At 34.6% G+C, this 24865-nt stretch overlaps 2 protein-coding genes across 2 annotated transcripts; one reads left to right on the forward strand and one right to left on the reverse strand.

Moving 5' to 3' along the window:
- Positions 1-1594: 1594 nt before the first annotated feature.
- Positions 1595-2607, forward strand: LOC107899979 (uncharacterized). Its single transcript, XM_016825710.1, has 4 exons — positions 1595-1689; positions 1810-1871; positions 2288-2379; positions 2467-2607. Exons 1-4 carry the CDS (start codon positions 1595-1597, stop codon positions 2605-2607), a joined length of 390 nt encoding a protein of 129 aa, XP_016681199.1.
- Positions 2608-6246: 3639 nt separating this feature from the next.
- LOC121218375 (uncharacterized) lies at positions 6247-8154 on the reverse strand. Its single transcript, XM_041095548.1, has 2 exons — positions 7383-8154; positions 6247-6323 (listed from the first exon to the last, which is right to left on the reverse strand). The coding sequence occupies exons 1-2, from the start codon at positions 8152-8154 to the stop codon at positions 6247-6249; spliced, it is 849 nt and encodes a 282-aa protein (XP_040951482.1).
- Positions 8155-24865: the final 16711 nt, after the last annotated feature.

A 24865-nucleotide genomic window follows, 5' to 3' on the forward strand; every position in this document is an offset into this window, starting at 1 on the left:
TGAGCTTCGATCGGAGCTTCACTCTTTTTTTGCTCAATATTTGAATCAAGTGCCAGACCCAAATGGTAGTGGATCGTCAGCACGTGGTAAGGGAATTCTGGAGACACCACCTTCTGGTTTTCCGCCTAAAGAGAGTTTGGTTATGTCCCCTGTTACTGATTTAGCGCATTTGGGTCTTCATTCTCAGACCACTTCAATAGAGCTTGCGAGTCGTCATATTCAGTGGGGTTGTCCTCGATTCGATGGGGAAAATTTTCGGGGGTGGTGGTTTAAACTCAAACAATTCTTCGAGGCTAAGGATGTGGGGGACCATGCCAAAGTTAAGATAGTCATGTTGAACTTAGAAGGTAAAGCACTTGATTGGCATTACTTCTTCGCTCAAAGGCACGGGGGCTTCCACCAACTTACTTGGGATCTGTACTCGCGGGGCTTGAAAGACTGTTTCGGTGTTACCAAGTGTTTGGATCTTATGACAGAATTGGTGGCTCTTAAACAGGTTAGTACAGTGGAGCTTTATCATGATACTTTTGTGAGTCTCCTTAATTGACCGCGTTTACCTAAGAGTTACGCCTTAAGCATCTTCATTTATAATCTTAAGCTTGAGATTGGGCAGTACTTATGATTATTTAAGCCTACTACTATAGTACAAGGGTACATACTTTCTCTTGAAATGGAAGATATTGTTGGTAGCAATCCTAAAAAATTAACTCTTGCGGGAGGCACTTCTGGATATGCAAGGTCACTATTTTCTGCTCACAAAGGACAGGATTCTAGTACTGTTGGTAGTTTTTCGCCCTCAGTAGCTCGTCCTGCTACGTCCCAGGGTCATAAGCTTCCTACCAAAGCCCTCTCCCAAGCTGAGATGGACGAGAAGAGAAGAAAATGACTGTGTTTTTTGTGTGCTGCGAAACATACACCAGGGCACAAATGCAATCGGTCTTAGTTGTACCAACTTGTGATAACCGCTCATTAGGAACACAAGAATGATAACCAGAGTCCAACCTTTGAGGAATTTCAAGATTGTCTTGATAAACTAGGCACAGTGGAAGTTGAAGGTGATATCGTCGCACCAGTTTTATCCTTACACACTTTGCATGGATCTTAGGATCACAATACCATGCATTTGTTTGCCACGATTGTTTTTGCTACAATCATCATTTTAGTGAATTCCGGTAGCACCTATAAATTCGTGGATTCTAGCTTAGTCAAAAAGTTAAACTTTCCAATTGACCAATTCTGTCATTTGAGAGTGACGGTAGCTAATGGGGCTCAACTATCAACACAAGGGCTATGTCGAGCTGTAACATGATAAGCACAAGGGTGTACCTTCTCTACTGACTTCTTGATCCTTTCAGTCAAAAGGTGTAACTTGGTTCTTGGCGTTCAGTGTTTGTTATCTCTCAGCTCAATTATTTGGAATTTTTCATCTTTGCACATGCAATTTGATTATTTAGGCAAATCCTGCACTTTTCAAGGCATACTCCCTGGCAGTTTTCATATCTTGACTACACCACATATATTGAAGTGTGTTACAATGATTAAATATGGACCTTGGCCTATGTTATTCACAACCAGTCATCAGACAACTTTAGCAATGCCTTCATCATCCCTTCATCAGGATATAGAGTTGCTTTTTGCAAAATTTGATGATGTCTTTCAACTCCCAAAAAGGTTGCCCCATTCCAGAATGTAAGATAATTGCATTCCGTTGTAGGACGAGGCTCAAGTAATTAAAGTTAGGCTTTACTAGTACCTTGCTATCCAAAAATCTAATATTGAAAAGTTGGTCATCGAAATGTTGCAAACCAGGATCATTCGCAACAGTAACAGTCCTTTCTCATCTGCCATTGTCATGGTCAAGAAGAAAGACGGTAGTTAGCGACTATGTGTGGACTATCGACAACTTAATCGATTGACCATAAAAGATAAGTTTCTAATTTCAGTTATTAAGGAGCTTTTGAACGAGTTAGGGTAAGCTACTTACTTCTCCAAACTGGATCTGCGTTTTAGGTATCATCAAATTAGAATGTTAGAAATAGATGTCCACAAAATAACTTTTAGAATTCATGAGGGCTACTATGAATTCCTTGTCATGCCCTTTGGGCTGACAGACGCTCCCTCTAACTTTCAATCGTTGATAAACCGAGTCTTCAAACATATTTTGAGGAATCTGTACTTGTCTTCTTTGACAATATACTCGTATAATCCACTACTTGGTCTCAACACATAGTTCATCTAAAAGAAGTCTTGGAGCTCTTACAACAATATCAACTTTTTTCCAAAAAAGGGAAATGCAGCTTTGGCACCACCCAAGTCGAATACCTGAGACATATCATTTCAGCTGGTTCAATTTATATGGATCCTACCAAGGTTGATGGGGTGTGTAGTTGGCTAACTCCTCGTTTGGTTAAAGGCTTGAGAGGATTTTTGGGACTCTCAGGTTATTACTGAATATTCATTTCATAGTGTGGTGTGATAACCAAGCCTTTCACTGCTCTTCTAAAGAAAGAAGTTCCCTGGAATTGGTCTCACGATGCTCAGGTTGCATTTGAGCAACTCAAACAGGCTGTTTACCAAGGTCCTTTCCTTATACTTCCAGTTTTTTAGGAGGAATTTACTGTTGAGACTGATGTATGTGGCCAAGGATTGGGAGTTGTCCTACAGCAAAAAGGGAGACCTATTACCTTTTTCAGTAAAGGTCTAGGAATTCGCCATCAAGCCTTGTCGATCTATGATAAGGAAATGTTTGTGGTTTTATTGGTCGTAAAAAAAATGGCATTCTTATCTCGTTGGTCGCCATTTTCATATCAAGATAGACCACCAAAGCCTTCATTTTTTAGTTGACAAACAAGCTATCACTCCCTACCAACAGAAGTGGGTGGCAAAGATGTTGGGGTATGATTACTCCATCACCTACAGGAAGGGGCACTTAAATACAATTATCGATACATTATCGAGAATAGATCACTCACAAGAAGGACAATTATTGCAATGCGTGGGAAGTATTTCATGGTTTGAGGTTTGGGGGCAAATTTTAGATTCCTATTTCATTGGTCCAACTCTATAGAAGATAAGTTTGAACTACAACAGCAACCTCAACTTCATCCAAAATATTCGTGGGATGGAAAAGTCTTACGTCGAAAGGGGAAGGCAGTGGTGGGACAAAATATTGAGCTAAGGAAAAAACTCTTTGAATTATTTCATGGGGGTGGCATGGGTGGCCATTTGGAGATACATGCTACTTGACGCAAACTCTCCAGTTTGCTATATTGGAGGGGACTGTCGACTGATGTAAAAAAATGGGTCACCAAATGTGAGACTTACTAAAGATGTAAACACGATACCACTGTAAATCCGTGGCTGCTGCAACTTTTACCTATCCTTACTCGAGCATGGGCAACTTTCAGTATGGATTTTATTGAGAGATTGCCTTTATCAAGAGAAAATAAACAATTTTTGTGGTCATTGACAGACTTACTAAGTACGGTCATTTTTTAACCTTGTCACATCCCTTTACTGCCTTTACAGTAAAAAACTTTTTACTATAAAAAACTTTTTGAATTATTTCATGGGCATGCCTTGGGTGGCCATTCGGGGATACATGCTACTTGACACAGACTCTCCAGTTTGCTATATTGGAGGGGACTCTTGTTGGAAACGTGATGGGCCGAAAATTTACTTTTTATTACACACTCAATATATTACAATACGAAGATTACAAATATTTTCTCAATGACTAGATAGTCTAGCTGCTGCTAGATTTTAACTCACTCAAGGTTTGCTAACCTTCTCACTCTCACTCACGTTGCTTCTCTTATTTCTTTTTTCTTCTCATTTTTTTATTACAACACAAGTTCAAGCCTCTATTTATAGGCTGATAAAGTGACAACAAATGTGGCTATTAATCCACTTAATTTCCAGCCACAAAACATCTCAATAATGGAGCACTTTGTATGGCTAAAATTTCAGCACTTTGCATGGCACAAAATTGCTCCACGTCTCATGCTTCTAGATTATGCTTGGAGTGGGTTTGATTTCTAACACTCCCCCTCAAACCCAACTTTCATACCGAGCTTCTCTTTGAATTTGTTGAATGTCTCCACTTTCAACGGCTTTGTGAAAATATCTGCCAGTTGATCTTCTGTCCTGCAATGGACCAACTCCACGTTTTTGTTTTTCACTTGCTCTCGGATAAAATGATACTTTGTATCGATGTGCTTGCTTCGGCTGTGCGACACCGGATTCTTGGCAAGTGATATAGCGGATTTGTTGTCAACGTAGATGGTAATTGGACCTTCATTTGAAACACCTATTTCTCCCAAAATATTCTTCAACCACATTGCTTGGCATGTACAAGTTGCTGCGGCCATATACTCTGCTTCACATGTTGAGAGAGCAATTGTTTGTTGCTTCTTTGACGACCATGAAAAAACTGCGGAACTGATGTGGAATGCATATCCGGAAGTGCTTTTCCGATCATCCAAGTCTCCCACATAATCGCTATCTGAGTAGCCAACTAATTTTGAATCTTGTGAGTGGGTATAGAATAAACCATGGTTCATCGTACCTTTGATATATCTCAAAATTCTTTTTGCGGCAATTAAGTGGTCTTGCTTCGGCTTCTCCATGAATCTGCTCACCAATCCTACTGCATATGTAATATCTGGTCGTGTGATTGTCAAATACCTTAAACTTCCAACGAGACTTTTAAACAACGTCGGATTTATCGACTCCCTTGTCGAATCAACACTTAGCTTCATCCCTGGATCAGCTGGCGTGACTACTGGCTTGCAATCCTTCATTTTGAACTTGTTCAAAATCTGCTCCGCATACTTCTTTTGAGAGACAAAAATTCCATCTTGCATTTGTTTCACCTCGACTCCAAGAAAGTATGACATCTCACCGATATCTGTCATTTCAAATTCTTTAGTCATAGCTTTCTTGAAATCATCAGACATACCTGGATTGTTTCCGGTGAAGATCATGTCATCCACATATAGGCATACGATCATGATATCTCCATATCCATTCTTCTTTGTGTACAGGGTGTGCTCGTGCGGGCTTTTGATGAATCCATTTCTTCGGAAGTACTCGTCGATCCTTGTGTTCCATGCTCTTGGGGCTTGCTTCAATCCATACAAAGCTTTCTTCAATCGGTAGACTTTGTCCTCCTTTCCTTGTATGCTATATCCAGGTGGTTGTTCTATGCAGACTTCCTCCTCCAAGTAGCCATTCAGGAATGCAGACTTGACGTCCATCTGATAGATTTTCCATTTGTATTGTGCTGCGACCGCTATGAGAAGCCTAATTGTGTCTATTCTTGCGACTGGAGCAAATATTTCATCATAGTCCACTCCTTGTCTTTGCTTGTAGCCTTTGGCGACTAGTCTTGCCTTGTATTTCTCTACTTTTCCTTCTTTGTTGGTCTTCGTCTTGTACACCCACTTGACACCAATCGGGCTATGTCCTTCTGGCAGACTTGTTAGCTCCCACGTGTCATTCCTTCTTATTGCAGCAATCTCCTCGTCCATGGCCTTCTTCCATTTATTGTCTTCAATTGCTTCTTCGTATGTCACTGGATCACATTCTGTCATTAGACAGAATAGTGAATAATCGAACTGCGTCTCTACAGGTTCCGTAGAATTGTAGATGTCGTTGAAACTCCGTGTTCTTGTGGGTGCTTCATCTGAGCTGCTGCTTCTGCTGCTGCTGGTTGGTGACGAAGGGGCTGTTGTACCAGGACTTTGATCATCGCCTTGTTCTTCTTGGTTGATGACATCACTGTCGTCTTCGTTGAAAAATAATCCTTCCACTTTCTTTTCTTCTTCACTCCATCTCCAGTAATCCGCTTCATCGAACTCGACATCTCTTGAGATAATCAATTTCTTAGTAAGAGGATTATAAAGTCTGTAGGCCTTACTTCTTTTGTCATAGCCTATAAAGATACACTTCTCTCCTCTATCGTCAAGCTTTTTCCTCTGTTGCTCAGGAACGTGTGCATATGCAATGCATCCAAAAATTTTGAGGTGTCCAACTCTTAGCTTGTGACCGCTCCATGCTTCTTCTGGTGTCTTGTGTCTTACACTTTTTGTTGGACATTGATTCAACAGATAAACTGCGCATTCAACGGCTTCAGCCCAGAAAGTTCTCGGAAGGTGTTTACCTTTTATCATGTTCTTGCCATATCCAGAATTGTCCGATTCTTCCTTTCTGCAACTCCGTTTTGTTGTGGAGTGCGTCTGGCTGTTAACTGATGAATGATTCCATGATCCTTGCAGAAACTTTCATAAAGCTTTGCAGTATACTCGCCTCCTCTATCGGATCTGAGTATCTTCAAATATTGACCACTCTGTTTTTCCACCATTGCTTTGAACTCCTTGAATTTTTCTAGGGCTTCCGATTTTGCTTTGAGAAAATAAACCCAACATTTTCTGCTATAATCATCAATAAAAGTTAGGTAGTACCTGTTTCCACCGAGTGATTCAATGTCGTACGGACCAGATATGTCGGTGTGTACAATTTCCAATGGTCTTCTAGCTCTTCGAGATTTTCCTACTTCAAATTTCTGCCTATGCTGCTTTCCTTTGACACAGGCTTCACACAGTTGATCTGGATGATTAATACTTGGTAATCCATTCACCATATTTGTCTTCGACAACAGCTTCAAGCCAGAAAATCCGAGATGTCCGTACCTTAAGTGCCACAACCATGATTCATTCTTCAGATCCGTCTTCATGCATTTTACTTCTCCAGACTCGATGTCGAGGGTGAAAAGACGATTTCGCGTCATATCAACTCGAACAACTAATTCTCCACTTTTGTTCCTGATGGCGAGTGAGCGGTCTTTCATATGAACTTCATATCCTTTTCTAGGAGTTGACCAAGACTGATCAGGTTGCTCTTCAAAGCTGGTACGTAGTAAACGTCTGAGATGTACTTCTTCTCTCCATTCCTTTGTGTTATAACAACCTTGCCCTTTCCTTTGATTTCTGCATGTGAGTTGTCTCCAAAAGTTATTTTTCCATGAACTGTTTCATCTAATTCTGTGAACAGCTCCTTTCTTCCACACATGTGGTTGCTTGCACCGTTGTCGAGATACCACACACTTCTCTTGCGATCTTCATTTTCTCCGTAAGTGAGAAAGACACTTGATTCCACTTTTTCGTTGCCTTCTGCTGCGACTGCTACATGGTTTCTTTCATCCACTTTGTGTGTTGATCTGCACTCGTAACTGAAATGTCCATACTTGTTACAGTTGTAGCATTGTACCTGAGATTTATTTTCTTGAAATCTGCCTCGGCCACGACCTCTAGATCCACGTCCACGGTTGGATGTTTGATAATCTTTATTTTCTTGATATCTCCCATATGATTGATTTCCACGTCCTCGTGATCCTCTTCCTCCTCTGTTTTCACCACGGTAGCCTCCACGGTATCCTCTGCGGTTTCCTCTTCCTTGGCTAAAATTATTACTTGTTTCCCCGTCGTCGACGGACAACTTGCTATGCAAGGCTTGATCAAGATTTTCACTATCTTCATTTAGCTTCATCTTTTGCTCATGGGCTTGCAGAGAACCCACAAGTTCTTCGAGCGACATCTTTGACAAATCTTTTGATTCTTCGATGGCAACGACTACGTACTCAAATTTGCGTGTGAGTGACCGTAGAATTTTCTCCATCACTCTTACCTCGTCAAGAGTTTCTCCATTTTGTTTCATTTCATTTACCACCGATTTTACACAATTGGCATAGTCATCGATATTCTCGGAGCTCTTCATTTTTAACATTTCAAATTCAGCTCTAAGTGACTGAAGGCGTACCTTTTTAGCTTTTTCTACACCTTGAAATGATTTTTGCAAAATCTCCCATGCATTCTTCGCGTTCTTCACATCTGATATTTTCTCGAAGGTTGATTCATCCATACCTTGAAAGATACTATTCAAGGCCTTTTGATCCTTCTTTCGTGCTTCTCGTAACGCCTTCTTAGCGTCATTTGATAAAGCTGCTTCTGTAGCGGCATCTCCGGGCTCGATGTATCCTTTTTCAACGATCTCCCAACAATCTTGCGAACCGAGCAAAGCCTTCATTCGAATGCTCCAATTTCCATAATTTGTCTTCGTCAATTGTGGAACTTGTAGCTGAATTACGTCGCCCATATCGACTTGTTAGATGAACACCAAAGGTACTCCGAACTGGACACGAACCGGACACGAACCGAACTCCGAACCAAGCTCCGAACCGTAGCTCTGATGCCACTTGTTGGAAACGTGATGGGCCGAAAATTTACTTTTTATTACACACTCAATATATTACAATACGAAGATTACAAATATTTTCTCAATGACTAGATAGTCTAGCTGCTGCTAGATTTTAACTCACTCAAGGTTTGCTAACCTTCTCACTCTCACTCACGTTGCTTCTCTTATTTCTTTTTTCTTCTCATTTTTTTTATTACAACACAAGTTCAAGCCTCTATTTATAGGCTGATAAAGTGACAACAAATGTGGCTATTAATCCACTTAATTTCCAGCCACAAAACATCTCAATAATGGAGCACTTTGTATGGCTAAAATTTCAGCACTTTGCATGGCACAAAATTGCTCCACGTCTCATGCTTCTAGATTATGCTTGGAGTGGGTTTGATTTCTAACAACTCTTGACTGATGCAAAAAAAATAGGTCACCGAATGTGAGACTTGCCAAATATGTAAACACAATACCACTATAAATCCGTGGCTGCTGCAACTTTTACCTATCCCTACTCGAGCATAGGCAGCTGTCAGTATGGATTTTATTGAGGGATTGCCTTTATCTAAGGGAAAAGACATGATTTTTGTGGTCATTGACAAACTAAGTACGATCATTTTTAACCTTATCCCATCCCTTTATTGCCCTTACAGTGGCTCAACAGTACTTGAACAATGTGTACAAGCTCCATGGAGTTCTTGAGAGTATCGTGTCGGATAGAGATAAGATTTTTATCAGTGTATTTTGGCAATCATTGTTCAAATAAATGGGAAAACTGAGGTCTTAAACTATAGTTTGGAGAGCTATTTACAATGCATGTCAATGGAACAACCTCGTGAGTAGGTTCGGTGGCTACCTTTTGCCGAGTGGTGGTAGAGTACCACCTTTCATACGGCCATACAAACAACTCCTTATGAAGCCTTTTATGGCCAGGCACCCTGCACCTTATGCCTTATCTTGTCGGATCTTCTCAAGTGAAGAGTGTTGATAGTGAACTGCAAAACATAGAGGCGGCTAGAAATATGTTACACTTTCATTTGAAACGAGCCCAAGAACATATGAAACAGATAGCTGACAAACACAGATCAGACAGAGAGTTCTAGATCGGTGACATGGTTTATCTTAAACTTCACCTATATCGGCAACATTCTCACAGGAAGAAAACCAAGCAGAAATTGGTCCAAGATTTTTTGGTCCATATCTAGTGGAGGCTCGAAGGGGTAAGGTTGCGTACAAGTTTACTCTACCAGTGGGTGTTCGTATTCACCCTATCTTTCACGTTTCACAACTCAAAAAGCACATTGGTTTAGTTGCGAGTACTACCACACTTCCTCCTACAAGTGTTCATGGTGCTCTGAGTAAGACACCAATACGAATCATTGAGAGAAGAATGGCGAAACAAGGGAATTATGCAGCAATCGAAGTTTTGGTGGAATATGCCAATACTTTCCCTGAAGACTTTACTTGGGAGAAACTGACTGAGCTACAAGAACAATATCCAGAGTTTGATCCTTAAGGACAAGGATCGTATTCCTAGGGAGGAATAGTTGATATGGAATGAAGATAAATAATGATCATATTTTTCAATCTCTGTTACATTTCTGTTTACCTTTTGTTTAATTTTCATTAAAACGATATGTTTTGGTAGTCATGACGTTTAGTTTAAACGGTGCGAATTGGGCAGCTGTTACTGACAACGACAACCTGTCATTTCTAAACCATTTTCTACTTTTAATTACACCCATCAATAGGAGGAGTAGATGGTTATGAAAATATGTATATTTTTTTTCTTCATCCTTCTTCTCTGAACTCTCTCTTTCTCTGCACTTTTTCTGCTTAAATATTCGATCGTATCACTTTATTGTTTCTTCGAAACCTCCAAACACAATGAGACAACGATGACTTTTTTTCCTCTTTTTTTGGCTATTAAAGTTGAAGACTTTTGAAGAAACAAAAGCAGATATTTAAATACCAAAGTAGTGAAGAACAACACCTATGAATGCACTCATGGCTATATAATAGAACAACCCGAGTTTCAAAGAGAAATAAAAGAAGGTTTGTATCAAACCCTCAACTTGCCCTTACCACCACTACATACACCTTATTCAATTGAAGGATATTTGGTGCAAGAAAATATGACTTTATTATTATTATTTTAATTCTATTAACATTTGCATATTTTTAAAAATTGTTATCATAAATTATTAGGGTGACGGTTGTCTTTGAAGGTTGTAATGAAGGTGAAGCAATGGTTAAAGGATGAAGATAGCAAGGAAGAAATTAAATGAAAAAAAGGGGGGAAAGTAAATATTAATTATTAAAGGATAAATATTTTACTTTATTTTTTATTTAATTTAATAAAAAATTCCATGTGTTATATTTTAATTGCCGTTATTTTGATAAAAAAATTAATACCTAAATAGAAAAATAATATAGTTTAAGGATAATTATTCATTTAAGCTTTAATATTATTATTAATTAGTGGAGTATTCATCTTTCCCAAAATTTTCATTACAATAAAATTCTATCTAGTTGGTTTGGCATTTGAAGGTTTTACTTTTATTTTCTTTCCTTAATTCTTTTTTATGGTTTTGGACCGCAAATAACTTCCATTTAATAAGTCAACTGTTAATTAATAATATTTATTAAGTTTGATGGACAAAGGCTATAATCTCGCTTGTATTCATTTTATTTATGGATTAACACTCATTTTGTTTATGCTATACTCATTTTGTATGCATGTCTTGAATCATAATGTGATTTGCACACTTTTTTATATAATTTTTAAAGTATTATCACTTAAACATATTCAAATCCACATTTCTTAATATGCTACTGCAACAATAATGCTAACCGCGTTAAAATTTACTTGGTATAGTCACAATATCTTTTTTTTTTATGAAAAGAAAATATTAACTAATTAATTATATAGAAGTACTCGAAAAAGAAAAAGAAAAACACCCTTTGACTTGTCTAGTCCTAGAGAGGTTAGAACCGTCTTAGGAGGGGTATAAAAAAATGCAAATCCTCTTTCTTGACTAAAGCTAGTTTGGCTAAACAGTCCGTAACTTAATTTTGCTCTCTAGGAATTTAAAGCAAGAGCCACCATTTTTCTTGTACTAAAATATTTTGTATATGTCTAATCAAAGCCGAATTCGACATGCTAGAAATGCTTCCTTGAATGGCTTTAACAACCTCCAAGCTATCAAATTTGATTATTACCTTGACATGACCTTCACGTTGGGTTAGCTTAAGACCCTCCAAAATGCCCCAAAGTTTGACGTCAAAGATCGAACACTTCCGTCTTCCGTAGGTAACGGTTATACTCAGAGACCCAATCCCAATTCTCATCACGAGCATGCATTGAGGGTATACCCTTAATGTGCTAAATCGCATCTTTTAATAACCAAACCCGAAACAACTCAAGATTCCACGACCCTTCCTCTGTGACCATCTCATTAAGGGAACAATGAGAATCAAAATAGTACTAGCTGGGGTATGTTTAAGCAAATGCCCTACACTTGGAATCCAAATATCTCCCCAACAGTGGATTTTACTGCCATTACCCAAAACATCTTTACTTATGCAATTATACAATAAATAATAAATGATTATATCACATATGGAAAAATAACATCAAAGTTTAAACTATAATATGTATAAATACATGAGTTTAGAAAAAATTTTAAACTGATAAGAATACTTTTTATTATTAAATATATTATTAAATTAACATTTAAATAATAATTTATTAATATTATTATGTGATAATAATTAATATAATATTAATTAATATAATATCATATCAATACAAAATTAATTAATTTGGTGATATCTTTTTAAAGTTCTACTTAAAAATAACATAATATATTATTAATTAATAACATTATAAGTATACAAAATTATTGAATATAATTGGAGATTTAAAAATAATAAATAAAAGTTTTTAGTTAAATAAATATAATTTTTATATATAAATATGATTAAAATTAATAATGTTGAAATCATTTTTTTAATTAATAAAAATTAAATTTGCCAGATTAACATTTTATATATAAGAGAAATTAAATATATTTTTTAATTAAATTAAATATCATTTTTATATAAAATGGTAATCTAACCTATAATGTATAAATTTTTTATTTATTCTTAATTTATATATCAAAATTCAAAAGGAAATAAATAGATTTTATAATAAAATTAAATATTATTTTTTTTATAAATACTAAGTACATCTAAGTAAATCAATTTGATTTAACGAAAATTCTTACTCGAAAAATAGTATGATTCATATATATAAGAGAACTTAATATAAAGAAAATAGACCACTTAATAATTAGTATTTGTATTATCTATGTTTCTTTTTTTTTGTGAAAAAGGAAAAGCATTAAGCTAAGATTACATCAGACTCCCTCAAACAAATGATATGAAGCGCAATGGTTATCGTTGTTTAATAAACTCCTCACACTCGCCGGTGGTTCCTGATGAATAATCAACTGCTCCATTTCGCCTCTGTCTTCTAATGCGAGACAATCTGCCACCCTATTACTCTCTCTCAGTATTTGTCGAAACTTCACTTCCCAATTCTTATTAAGGCACCAATCTTGAATGAGTTTAACTTCATTGCAGTTATTATTTGTTGCTACACCATTCTGAATAATGGTTACCAACACTGAATTATCACTCTCAATCTCCACTCTACGACGCCACTTTGCCCAAGCAAACTTTAAGTCTTCAAGTAGTGCTCGAGCTTCAATCTGAAAGATATCTGATAAACTCACCACCATTTCAAAACCCGCTATCCAGCTACCATCCAACCTTCTCACCACTCCACCTATGGCTGCTCCTCGTTTAAAAGTTTACACCAAACCATCAACATTTGCTTTCACCCATCCCTGAGACGGGAATTGCCAATGATCCTTTGTCATGGAAATACATGCCCAATTTCCAGCCACTTTTTTAATAAAAATAGACATTGTCCAATCTCCAAAGAAGATACGATCGAATGGTTGTTATGACTCATTTAATTGAAAATAGAATCATTTTGACTCTTCCATAGAAACCAAGTTGTGATAGAGAAAAAAGTGGGCCATTCACCATATTGGGAACTAATACTATCTTCATTAACAATATTCTAAATAATCCATTACTCAATCAGTAAGCTAAAAAATATATTTGATTTGCTTCTAAGTACAACAGATTTCCAAACCAATCTCGAGAGATCGCAGTCCCTAACAGCATGTAAACTTAACTTAACATCCAATCCACATCGATCATAGTAAGGAAAATAGGACATACCTTGCCTAGTTTATTCTTCATTCGTCAAGAGTCGGTTTCTGGCTAATAACCAAAGGAACATTCAAACCCTTTGTGGTGCCTTTATTCTCCATATGAATTTATCGCTTGCCATTCCAACTAGGCCACTTGTTACTATTTAAATTTTTATATGATTCTAAGAGAATTTTACTCTAAATAGCCATATCCATTATATGTGGTCCTCCCCTGGTTCCAAAGGCGGAGGACTATATGCCAATATCCACTTTATTATCTCTTTCGGGAGAACCAAATCAAGCCATTGAACGTTCCATATCCCTTCTACCACGGCATCACAAACACAAATAGAATCTTGAATGGGTGCAAGGAGGATGTAGTGATGTCGAAGGATGCCCACTTCTATTATCTCATTTTTTTTTAAATCTATAAAATCAATAATATAATATAATGTAATGTAATATAAAAACAATTATTTTATTAATGTTTTCATTATCTATGTATTAGTTATTATCACTTAATTAGACTTTGAATCCATATTAAATTACACTTATTATTTTAGATTAATTATCACATAATTAGTGTTATAGTTATATACCAATCATAACTAATATTTAGGACTATAAATATATATCTTAGAAAGACATTCATTCAAAACATCATCTAAAGAATTATTGAAAAAAACAATATGTTAGCACTATTTGATAGATTATGTTTTCATCACAAAAAATGTATAATTTTCATTATTATTTGAGGTGTTTATTTATTATTATTTGATATTTGATGGTTTTACTACTATTTGATTATAATAATATTTATATAGTTGTTATTTTTATTTATCATTATGTTGTGAAAGATTATGTTGTTCACCAAACTAGATTTTTATCTTATTTTAGGATTTTTATTATTTAAAGGAGTTTTATATTTAATTATTAGAAAAATATTGTAAATAAAACTACTTAATTATGGTTAGTTATGATAGTTTAGTTAAAATTTTATCTTACTTAGTTAGGAGGTTAAATATTTATTTCGAGATTTAATTATATAAGATTTGTACAAAAAATTTAAATTTGTTTTTAGGAGTTTAATTTCTTTTAAAATTTAGAATTTAAAGACCTATAAATACTTGACTAGCCAAGCATTGTAAAGGATAAAGATCTTAATTTAATAAATTTAGCCATGAGTTTTTATTTTTAAGATTAAGAGATTCACCTTATTTAATTCCTTGTTGTCCATGGTTTTAGGTACAAGTTATTTAAGGGTGTTAGGAAGCCATCCAATTATCGTTGTTGCTAGTCACAAGTTGATTAGATGTGTTGTAAGATAAAGTATCTTCTTGTTTTTACATCAACAACATGTTCTCTTGTCGATTTTCAAAACTTGGAGATTTTTGGTTTTCTCGAATCTTGAAAAGATAAGTGATTTTTTGCACCACTAGTGCATTGATGATGTTGATATGCACGAGCCCTTCGATGAAATTGCAACTCAATTGATTAATGGCATTTAAGCAACATGCCCAGAAGGCCAAAACTTAAAAGCTTCTGAATTGCCTCCTACCTATGCAGCTCTTTATGTGATTAAACAAGGAACTGGTGACCCAATAACCAATAGAATGTTGTGACAAAAAAGATAGTTATCTTTCTTTGCAAGGTTTCAACAAATTTAACTTAGGGCAAATGATTTTTAATATAATAGTCAAGCATGTCAAATGAAAGATTCCCAGACTATCACTACCATTCCTATCCTTGATTTTTTAGATCTTTATACTGTAGAATTCTAAGATTATTGATGAAGATGAAGTCTATGTTCCTAATCCTTTAGAGTTGAATTATTCTTCTGAATGGACGTAAGGAAAACATGTTGTTGCTGATATGAAGGAAGTCATTGATGAAGAATAAGAAGTTGATATCGGAGTAGATACAAAGTCAATTGTAACTTCCCCCATAATTGCAAACCTATCCCGATTGCATAAAACATTTTTCTACAAAACTTAGATTAGGAAATTATTGGGTTGAATAAAAGCATCCAATATCTATAGAATCAATTGAGGGTGCTTCATTATTTGAGGACTTGAGCTCAACGTTACAAATTGGACATTCTTGCCCCAAGATAGTGTCCTTTAACAATTTTTGGAACAAAAAAAAGGAGATGCTAGAGTAACATGCTTTGAATTACTTTGAATTCATATTTTAGTTTATCTTCGATGTTTTCTCAAAATTTTGAGTTATCTGATTCCTTTTTTCATATTGATCATGTTTGTCAATGAACTACAAAGGGTGAAACTTTCTATGTTATTATTAATGTTATTTTCATTATTAATGTGTTCCATATTTATGCATTAATGGTTCAATACTTGGTTATAATCGTATTTAATTCACTAATTAAGGGGGAGAAGTTTTGTAACAGCCCATTTTCAGTGAAATCAGAACAGTAGTTTCGAGACCACAAATCTGAGGTCAGAAGAAAATTTATTTTAATACTATTTTATGGTCTACAGTATGATAGGAATATCGTATAAAAATTTCGTTAAGAAATTTTACTGATTTCATGTCTAATCTGATAAAAAGGACCAAATTGCATAAAGTGCAAAAGTTGATTTCTAGTAGCTAAAGACACCAAATAACTATAGAATTTGAAATTGGAGGTCCTTCTATGGCAAATAGACCATTTAGAGGAGTTATTAGATAAATATGATTATTCATCATTGGAAAATTTAATTAAGTAAAGGGTTAAATTGGAAAGATGATAAAATAACGATGATAAAAGAAATAAATAATAAAATATCATCATTTTTCATTATCTTTCCTTAAATAAAACATGGAAACCCTAGCCATGGAAACCTAAGTTCAAGCAAGCTTATTTTGCTTAATTAGGTATGTATTCTTGTCCCATTTTTAATGATTTTTATGTTTCCGAGATCGTAAAGTTTAATCTAACTATCTCGGGGATTAATTTGTAAAACTATTAAAGTATTAGGGTTTTTCCATGGGTTATTATAGTTGAATTATGAAGTTTTATGGTAGAAAATGAAAGGTTGTTGATAGATAAACAACTTTTGTAAAAATAATTTTGATGAAATTACGATTTAGGGACTAAATTGAAAAGATAGAAAATTCATGGAAAAATTCTAAATTTTATGAAATACATGGGATGCTATTATTACATACAAAATTTGACTAGGCTTGGATAAGAATTAAATTGTATGAATTTCATTTTCCGAGCCTAGGGACGAAATTGTAATTAATTGAAAGTATAGGGTAAAATAGTAATTTTTCCAAAGATGCGTATTAGATTGAATTGAATATGAATTTTATTAAATTGAGTTAAATTCATTCGTATAGATCCGGATAGACATAATACAGAGTTAGATCGAGGAAAAGAGAGTATCAGATTAGTAGCTCTTATGAGCGTCCCGATATATGTCTTTTCGTGAGCTTCCCGATTAAAGGGTCTTTTTGAGCTTCCCGATTAATGGCTCTCCGAAGCTTCCTGATATGGCTCGCTTGAACTTCCCGATATATGGCTATCCGGAGCTTCCCGTTAATGGCTCTTTGGAGCTACCCGTTATTGGCTCGCATGAGCATCCTAAATATGATTCTTATGAGCTTCCCATTACATGGCTCACATGAGCTTCCTATTATATAACTCGAGAGAGAGCTTCCTGTTTATGTGCTCATATGAGCATTCTCGAATATGAATTGACGGATTACAGTTTTGTACACTTCGAGTGTACTACCTGTGTAGCCATCGATATTTCAAATAAATTCAACGGGCAAAATTCTGACATGGGATAATCTGAACTTGAAATGAATTATTATAGAAATGTACATATTATATGGAAATATGTATATGAAAATTGTTACATGGTGAGCTCATCCTTGTTTCTTGATATTTACATGAAGTACATGACTAACATGTTTGATGCGGTTATATGTGATTAGGCTAATTGCCAAATTTCTTTGGATGAATTTTGCATGCTTACCTTAAATGTAAATGAATGATAAGCTAATTTCCTATTATACGAACTTATTAAGCATTAAATGCTTACTCTGTTTTATTTCTTCTGTTTTATAGTACTTGGAGGCTTATAAAGGTTGGAAGCTGGTCAGAGCTACATCACATTATCCCGTAGACTTTTCAGTATATATATAGTAAACTAATTTTGATTATAATGGCATGCATAGGCTAAATATGACCAATGATGGCAATGTAAATGTTTGGTTGTAACTAGCCATTGGAATGACTTGTGAATGACATATTTTGATGTGTTTATATATGGTTTTAATGTGTTTGATGAGCCTTTGAATTGGTTAAATGATGGAAATTATATAGGCTCATTATTAATTGGTTTGAGTTAGTATAATTGGTAAGATATACTTGTATGTGAATTGGTTCAATTAGGGGAAATTGAATACTTGGATACATGGGATGTTATAACATATACAAAACTTGGTTTTAGCTTAATTTGAATGATTTTTATTGCCTTGTGAATGTGTTAAAGTGTTGATTTAGGTGGAAGACAATTTGGGTGAGAAAAGTGGCCTTGGAAATGACCTATTTTCGTCCACACAGGTAGAGACACGAGCGTGTGTCTCAGCCATGTATGACACACGACCTAGCATATGGACGTGTGATCTGGCCGTGTGTCCCCTACATCATTAAATTCAAAATTGAATACTCAATATTTTTCACACGGCCTGACACACGGGCGTGTGGCTTGGCCGTGTGACCCCTGCACCTACACATGGCCTAGTACACGGGCGTGTGACTTGGCTGTGTGACCCAAGTCAGAGAGTTACACAAGTGTAGACACGGGCTGGGACACGGCCGTGTGCCATATTTTGAATGCCCACATGGCCTGGCCACACGGGTGTGTGTCCCCTACACCTAGGAAAAATTTTGACATTTTGCGAAAAGTTCTCTAAGTACCTGGTTTAGTCCCGACTTGTTTCCAATGCATATTTTGGGCCTCAATGGCTCATGTAAGGGACAAAAATGATTGAACATTTTTTATTTCTGACAAGGATGTTAAATGATATGAAATAATTATATTTGATCTGTAAATTTAGGTAATGCTTTATAACCCTGTTTCGGTGACAGATATGAGTTAGGTGTGTTATAGAAAATTTCTTAAAGGGGAGAGTTGTAACAGCCCGTTTTCAATGAAATCGGAACAGTGGTTTCAGGACCATAAATTTGAGGCAAAAGAAAAATTATTTTAATATTATTTTATGGTCTACAGTATGATAAGAATATCGTATAAAAATTTCGTTAAGAAATTTTACTAATTTCATGTCTAATCTGATAAAAAGGACCAAATTGTATAAACTGTAAAAATTGAATTCTAGTAGCTAAAGATACCAAATAGCTACGGAATTTTAAATTGGAGGTCCTTATATGGCAAATAGACCGTTTAGAGGAGTTAGTAGATAAAGATGATTATTCATCATTGAAAAATTTAATTAAGTGAAGGGTTAAATTAGAAAGATGATAAAATAATGATGATAAAAGAAATAAATAATAAAATATCATCATTTTTCATCATTTTTCTTAAAATAAAACATGGAAACCCTAGCCATGGAAACCTAAGTTCAAGCAAGCTTATTTTGCTTAATTAGGTATGTATTCTTGTCTCGTTTTTAATGATTTGTATGTTTCTGAGATCGTAATAGTTTAATCTAGCTATCTCGGGGATTAATTTGTAAAACTATTAAAGCATTAGGGTTTTCCATGGATGAGTATAGTTGAATTATGAAGTTTTATAGGACAAAATGAAAGGTTGTTGATAGACAAACATCTTTTGTAAATAGAATTTTGATGAAGTTATGATTTAGGGACTAAATTGGAAAGATGGAAAATTCATGGAAAAATTCTAAATTTTATGAAATACATGGGCTACTATTGTTACATATGAAATTCAGCTAGGCTTGGAATAATGATTAAATTGTATGAATTTCATTTTTCAAGCCTAGGGATGAAATCATAATTAATCAAAAGTATAGGTGCAAAATAGTAATTTTGCCAAAGATGTGTATTGGAATGAATTGAATATGAATTGTATTAAATTGAGTTAAATTGATTCGTATAGATTCGGATAGACACAATACGAAGTTAGATCGAGGAAAAGAGAAAGTATCAGATTAGTAGCTTTTGTGTATACGAACACTTGTTGAGGTAAGTTTGTGTAACTAAATTGTATATTTGTATGTTTCGAATTGAATATTGTTGTGTGTGTGAAATGTGTAATTTCCATGTAAAATACTGATCACATATCCGACAAGTACGGAGTCCCGTTTGAACCTTAAAAATTCGATGGATACAAAAGACATTAATCATTAAGGGTTCCCGATTGGTTGTGGTCTTTCATGTGTTGTGAACACACCACAACTCGCAAGAGCGTCCCTTTATATGGCTCTTATGAGCATCTTAATATATGGCTCTCTTGAGCTTCTCGTTATCTGGCTCTCACGAGCTTCCCGATAACTGGCTCTTTTGAGCTTCTCGATTAATAGCTCTCTAGAGCTTCCTGATATTAGCTCGAATGAGCTTCCTGATTATGGCTCTTATGAGTTTTTCGTTATACAACTCACATGAGTTTCTCGTTATATGGCTCAAATGAGCTTCTCGTTTACACGTCTATATAAACATACATGTACATGAATTGACGGATTGCAATTTTGTACACTTCGTGTGTACTACTTGTGTATCCAATGATATTTTAAATGGTTTAATAGGCAAAGTTCTGATATGAGAAAATATAAGTTCGAGATGAACTATTACCAGTATATATTTGAAATACATGGAAATGATATCACTTTGTATATTGAAGCATGATATGCTTGATACATATTTAGAACTTGCTTGATGACTATGTTTATCCATGTTTATGGGTTATTATATGTGTTTACATGGCTAACATTATGAGAATATATGTTTAGGCTTTTGGCCAAGTTGATTTGGATATTTCTTGTATGCTTACCTTACATATGAAATAATGGTAAGTTAGATTGCATGTTATACGAACTTACTAAGCATTAAATGCTTACTCTATTTTATTTCCCCTGCTTTATAGTAACTCGGAAGCTTGTTAAGGTTGGAAGCTGGTCGGAGCCACATCACACTATCCATCGATCTTTTCGGTATAAATAGCAAACTAATTTTGGTTATAATTGCATGTATAGGTCAATTTGGCCAATTATGACATATAAATGTTTTGTTCGAACTAGCCATTTGAATGGCTTGTGTTGGTATATTTTGATGTGTACATATATGGCCTTAACATGTTTGATGTGTGTTTGAAATAGTTTAATGATGAAAATCATATAGGCATATTGATGATTGGTTGGAGATAGTATATTTGGTAAAATATGCATATATGTGTATTTTATTAATTTGGTAAGTTTGGATCCTTGAATATATGTGATGATATCTTATGTATAAAAGTTGATTTTTGGCTTAAATTGAAGGACTTGTTATGGCTTGTGAATGTACAAATTTTTGTGTTTAGGTTGGTACTAAATTAAGGTGAGAAATGTGGCTTATAAATGGCCTATTTTCCTCCACACGGGCAGAGACATGAGCGTGTGTCTCATCCGTGTGTGACACACGGCTAGGTGACACGGCCGTGTGTCCCCCGCATCTTTTAAACTTGCAAAATAGAATGCTCACACGGCCTGGAACACGGGTGTGTAGCTTGGCGGTGTGACTCCTAACCTTATTAATGCAAGTCAATATACTCACATGGCCTAGCACGCAAGCGTGTGGATTGGCCGTGTGATCCAAGTCAAAGAGCTCCCAAATTTTGACACAGGCTGGGACACGACCATGTGTCCTTATTTCGAATGTCCACACTGCCTAAGACACGGGCATGCCTCTTGACTGTGTAAGACACACGGCCTGGCCACACGGGCGTGTGTCCCTTGCACCTTTGAAAAATTTTAATGTTTTTCGAAAAATTCTCTGAGTACCCGATTTTGTCCCGACTTATTTCTAATGTGTATTTTGGGCCTCGAGGGCTCATATAAGGGACATCATGATTGATTTATGATATAAATGCGATATGATATGAATTATTTGTTTATTTGATCTGTAAATTTTGGTAATGCTCCGTACCCCTATTCTAACGATAGATACGGGTTAGGTGTGTTACAAGTTTGCTAATCAATCCTTATTTCATAAAGACTATTGGTTTTGTTCAAAAATCATCAAAAGAGGAGATTGTTAGAAGCATTTTTTGTTTCCAACTACAATGGTAGTTGCAGCGTGAGGCATAGTTGGAATTAACCAAAACTTGCCTTATTTGTGTTGGCTTATTTTTATCCAAAACATGTTGGGCTTTTCATTTGTGATTTTTGGAAATTATCTATTATCCATATATGATGATTAATCTTGCAAAACCAAATCATCAAAGATTGAATTAGAGTCTTTTAATGCAATCTAAGTTCCCTTAGATTAAGGAGATTGAATCATTTTGAATTTGGGATATCTTGAAGACCTCAGTCTTTATCTTACCTTTTATGAGGATGATTGAAGAGCTTTTTATGTGACTATTTGTAGGGGAATTCAATTGTAATAGATTTATATCTTAGCAAACCTGAATACTTTTATATGATTTGACTTGTACTAGGTAGAATATAACTGAGAAAACAATTATCTTTGGTCATATAAGAACTAGCATTTTGAGTGAAAAATTGTAAGTAAACTCAAGTGAGTCACTTGGTTTAGAACTAAGCTTTTAGGGGGAAGTATTAGTGAAGAGTGATCCAAATTAGAGTATAGGGGCAAGGTTGCTATACGGTGAGTGTGTAAGACTTAAATCATAGCTTATACTTGTTGAAGTATAGTGAACCAACTCTCTAGGCAAGGCCGTATAGACATAGGAGGAATCTGAACTACATAATCAAGTTTCATGTGTGCATCTTTGTTTTCTCCTGCACTTGCCATTTGGTCTAATTGCAACTAACCTTATATTTAGACTTATAACTTCCAAAAAAAAATCAATGATCCTTTCAAATACCATTTCATACATAACTCATATCTTAATTCCATTATCTTACCTTCTTACATTACTATTTTACCAATTCCATTACAATAATATGTTCATGCACTTTCACCCATTAATCATTCTCATTTCAATGATTTTTTATTAGTCTTAAACACAACTTCATTTTACATTGCCTAGCATGGCACTTCATCACATCATTCATTTACCAACTTAGTTACAAAGTTACCATACTTTTGTTTAAATCTCATATCATCAAGCATATTTAGATAATGCAAAACATTATGGTTTACTCTTACATATATATGGTTCTTCTATCATATTTTACCAATTACTTAATCATTATATTATTACCTTAAGCTATTATCACTATGCATACAATCATTCAATGCCATTTAATATATACATCATGTTTTAAGTTCAATAAGAAAAAAACTATGCTAATATATAACATTATTGCATTGATTAGCACATCCAATACAACAATATAGATATAGAGTATAAATCTAATTTACACCTTTTCATTTATAAGCACTTAAGATTATGTAGTGTTTCAATGTCCTTTTCCCCAGCTTACTGATGTTCATTATCAATCTTATATAGTTAGCCAATGCCCTATACACTTTCAAGTCTAATTTACAATTAAGCAATGCTTAAGAAATTTACCAAACTATTCTAGTGTTCATTTCCATTACTAATTAACTCATTCATTACTAATCACTTTTTCACTTCTAGTGATTATCCATAGTGCTTATCACTTGCCAATTTCATTTCTTTCCATATTAATAGCTTAACTTATTTACTAATCTCATAATTAATATATCAATTAATAAACCATTAACACAATTGCATTTCAATGCATATAACAACCATTAATCCTATTTTGGTCATTTATGACTCCCAAGTACGATCTTTTTTTATGGTTTCCATTACGATCTCATTTGCAGCAATGGGGTGTCAATAACTTGATATGTCACAACAGGGCATCAATAATTATTAGCTTTGATTTTTAAATATTTTGATACAACAAAATAAATTCTAAAATCCGTCAATCAAATTTGCAAAATTTTCTTTAATTATTCAAAAATGATTTTCAAGTGTTATAATCTTAAAATCAAAGTTTCTAAATGAATTATACAATTTTCAAAAGTTTTTGAGTACCCCCAAGTCTTTTAAAATTATTTCTAAGCTAAAATACTACAGTTTTCCAATAGTGTCTCAAGACATTAGACTATTTGTCTCTTCATAGTTTACTAAAGGCTTCGTGAAATAAAATGTAATGTAGAAAGTTATTAATTAAATGTTTAATATTTCATTAGTGAATTGAATATGTTAAATCATAATATGAACAATTAAGCTTAAAATGTAGTAGTGTAATAAAATGAAATATAGATTAATTACTTAAATAAAAATTGAATCCATATGAGTACATATGTAATGACCCGATTTCTAATAGTGTCTATTAGAAGTTGTGTGACCTAAATTCTTGTTAAAATAAATACAAGTGGCAAGATAGGGGGATCAAGGAGGGCGAAGGTCGCAACCTATCATAGATCCCCAATAAGCAAAATATTGGATTGGGGTCGCAATTGGGGGTGCATGGGCCAAAGGCCCCCTGTGGTACGATATAGGATGCACAAGTAAAATCCATATAGAAGTTTACTTCCTCTATTTGATGTTGATTAGAATAAGGTGTTTTAATATTACTATATTACTTCTATTTGACATTGATTAGAATAAGGTTTTTAAACCTATAAATAGATGTAATCGTCTCTCCACTTATATCATTTGAATTCGACATAGTGCATTTTTTTCTCCTCTGCCCGTGGTTTTTTCCTCAAAGGGTTTCCTCGTAGAATTCTATGTGTTCTGCTTTTTCTCTCTTTCATTGCGATTCATTTTCATTATCAATGTTCTATTTTCACGGTGTCAAAAAAACTTGGTTTTGGAGTTTAATTACTAAATGAGAGGGGTTAATTTTGGAAGTGAAAATTTATGTGTCACCTATGATAGTGATAGATTAAATTATTTAGTAAAATTAGAATGAATTGATTAGTAATTATAGTATAGAGACTTAATTGTAAAAGACTAATTGTTATTGAATTTTTTAATTTAGGAAAATAGAATAATACCTAGTTGGAAATCAAACTAAGGACCTAAAGGTAATTAAACCAACAATTAGCTACAATTAGTGGAAAGACATGATTAAAATGTCTTATCTTTATTATTATTAACATTAGTTAATAGTTTAGTATTAGTTATTTGATATAAGTTTATTAAATTACATGTCTTGTTAATGACACTTATAAATACATGAAAATAGTGGAAATAAAGAGAAATATATTTCTC

This window comes from Gossypium hirsutum, chromosome D06 (genome assembly GCF_007990345.1).
Source record: "Gossypium hirsutum isolate 1008001.06 chromosome D06, Gossypium_hirsutum_v2.1, whole genome shotgun sequence".
Classification (NCBI taxonomy): domain Eukaryota; kingdom Viridiplantae; phylum Streptophyta; class Magnoliopsida; order Malvales; family Malvaceae; genus Gossypium; species Gossypium hirsutum.

What these genes read in the sequence shown, in the direction of transcription:
- LOC107899979 (XM_016825710.1), top strand. Translation starts at nt 1,595, where the DNA reads ATGCCTTCATCATCCCTTCATCAGGATATAGAGTTGCTTTTTGCAAAA. An exon ending in CATGGTCAAGAAGAAAGACG is followed by an intron (nt 1,872 to 2,287) that starts GTAGTTAGCGAC and finishes TTTCCAAAAAAG; the next exon opens with GGAAATGCAGCTTTGGCACC. An exon ending in ATCCTACCAAGGTTGATGGG is followed by an intron (nt 2,380 to 2,466) that starts GTGTGTAGTTGG and finishes TTCATTTCATAG; the next exon opens with TGTGGTGTGATAACCAAGCC.
- LOC121218375 (XM_041095548.1), bottom strand. Translation starts at nt 8,154, where the DNA reads ATGGGCGACGTAATTCAGCTACAAGTTCCACAATTGACGAAGACAAAT. An exon ending in AGGAAGAGGATCACGAGGAC is followed by an intron (nt 6,324 to 7,382) that starts GTGGAAATCAAT and finishes GAAGATACTCAG; the next exon opens with ATCCGATAGAGGAGGCGAGT.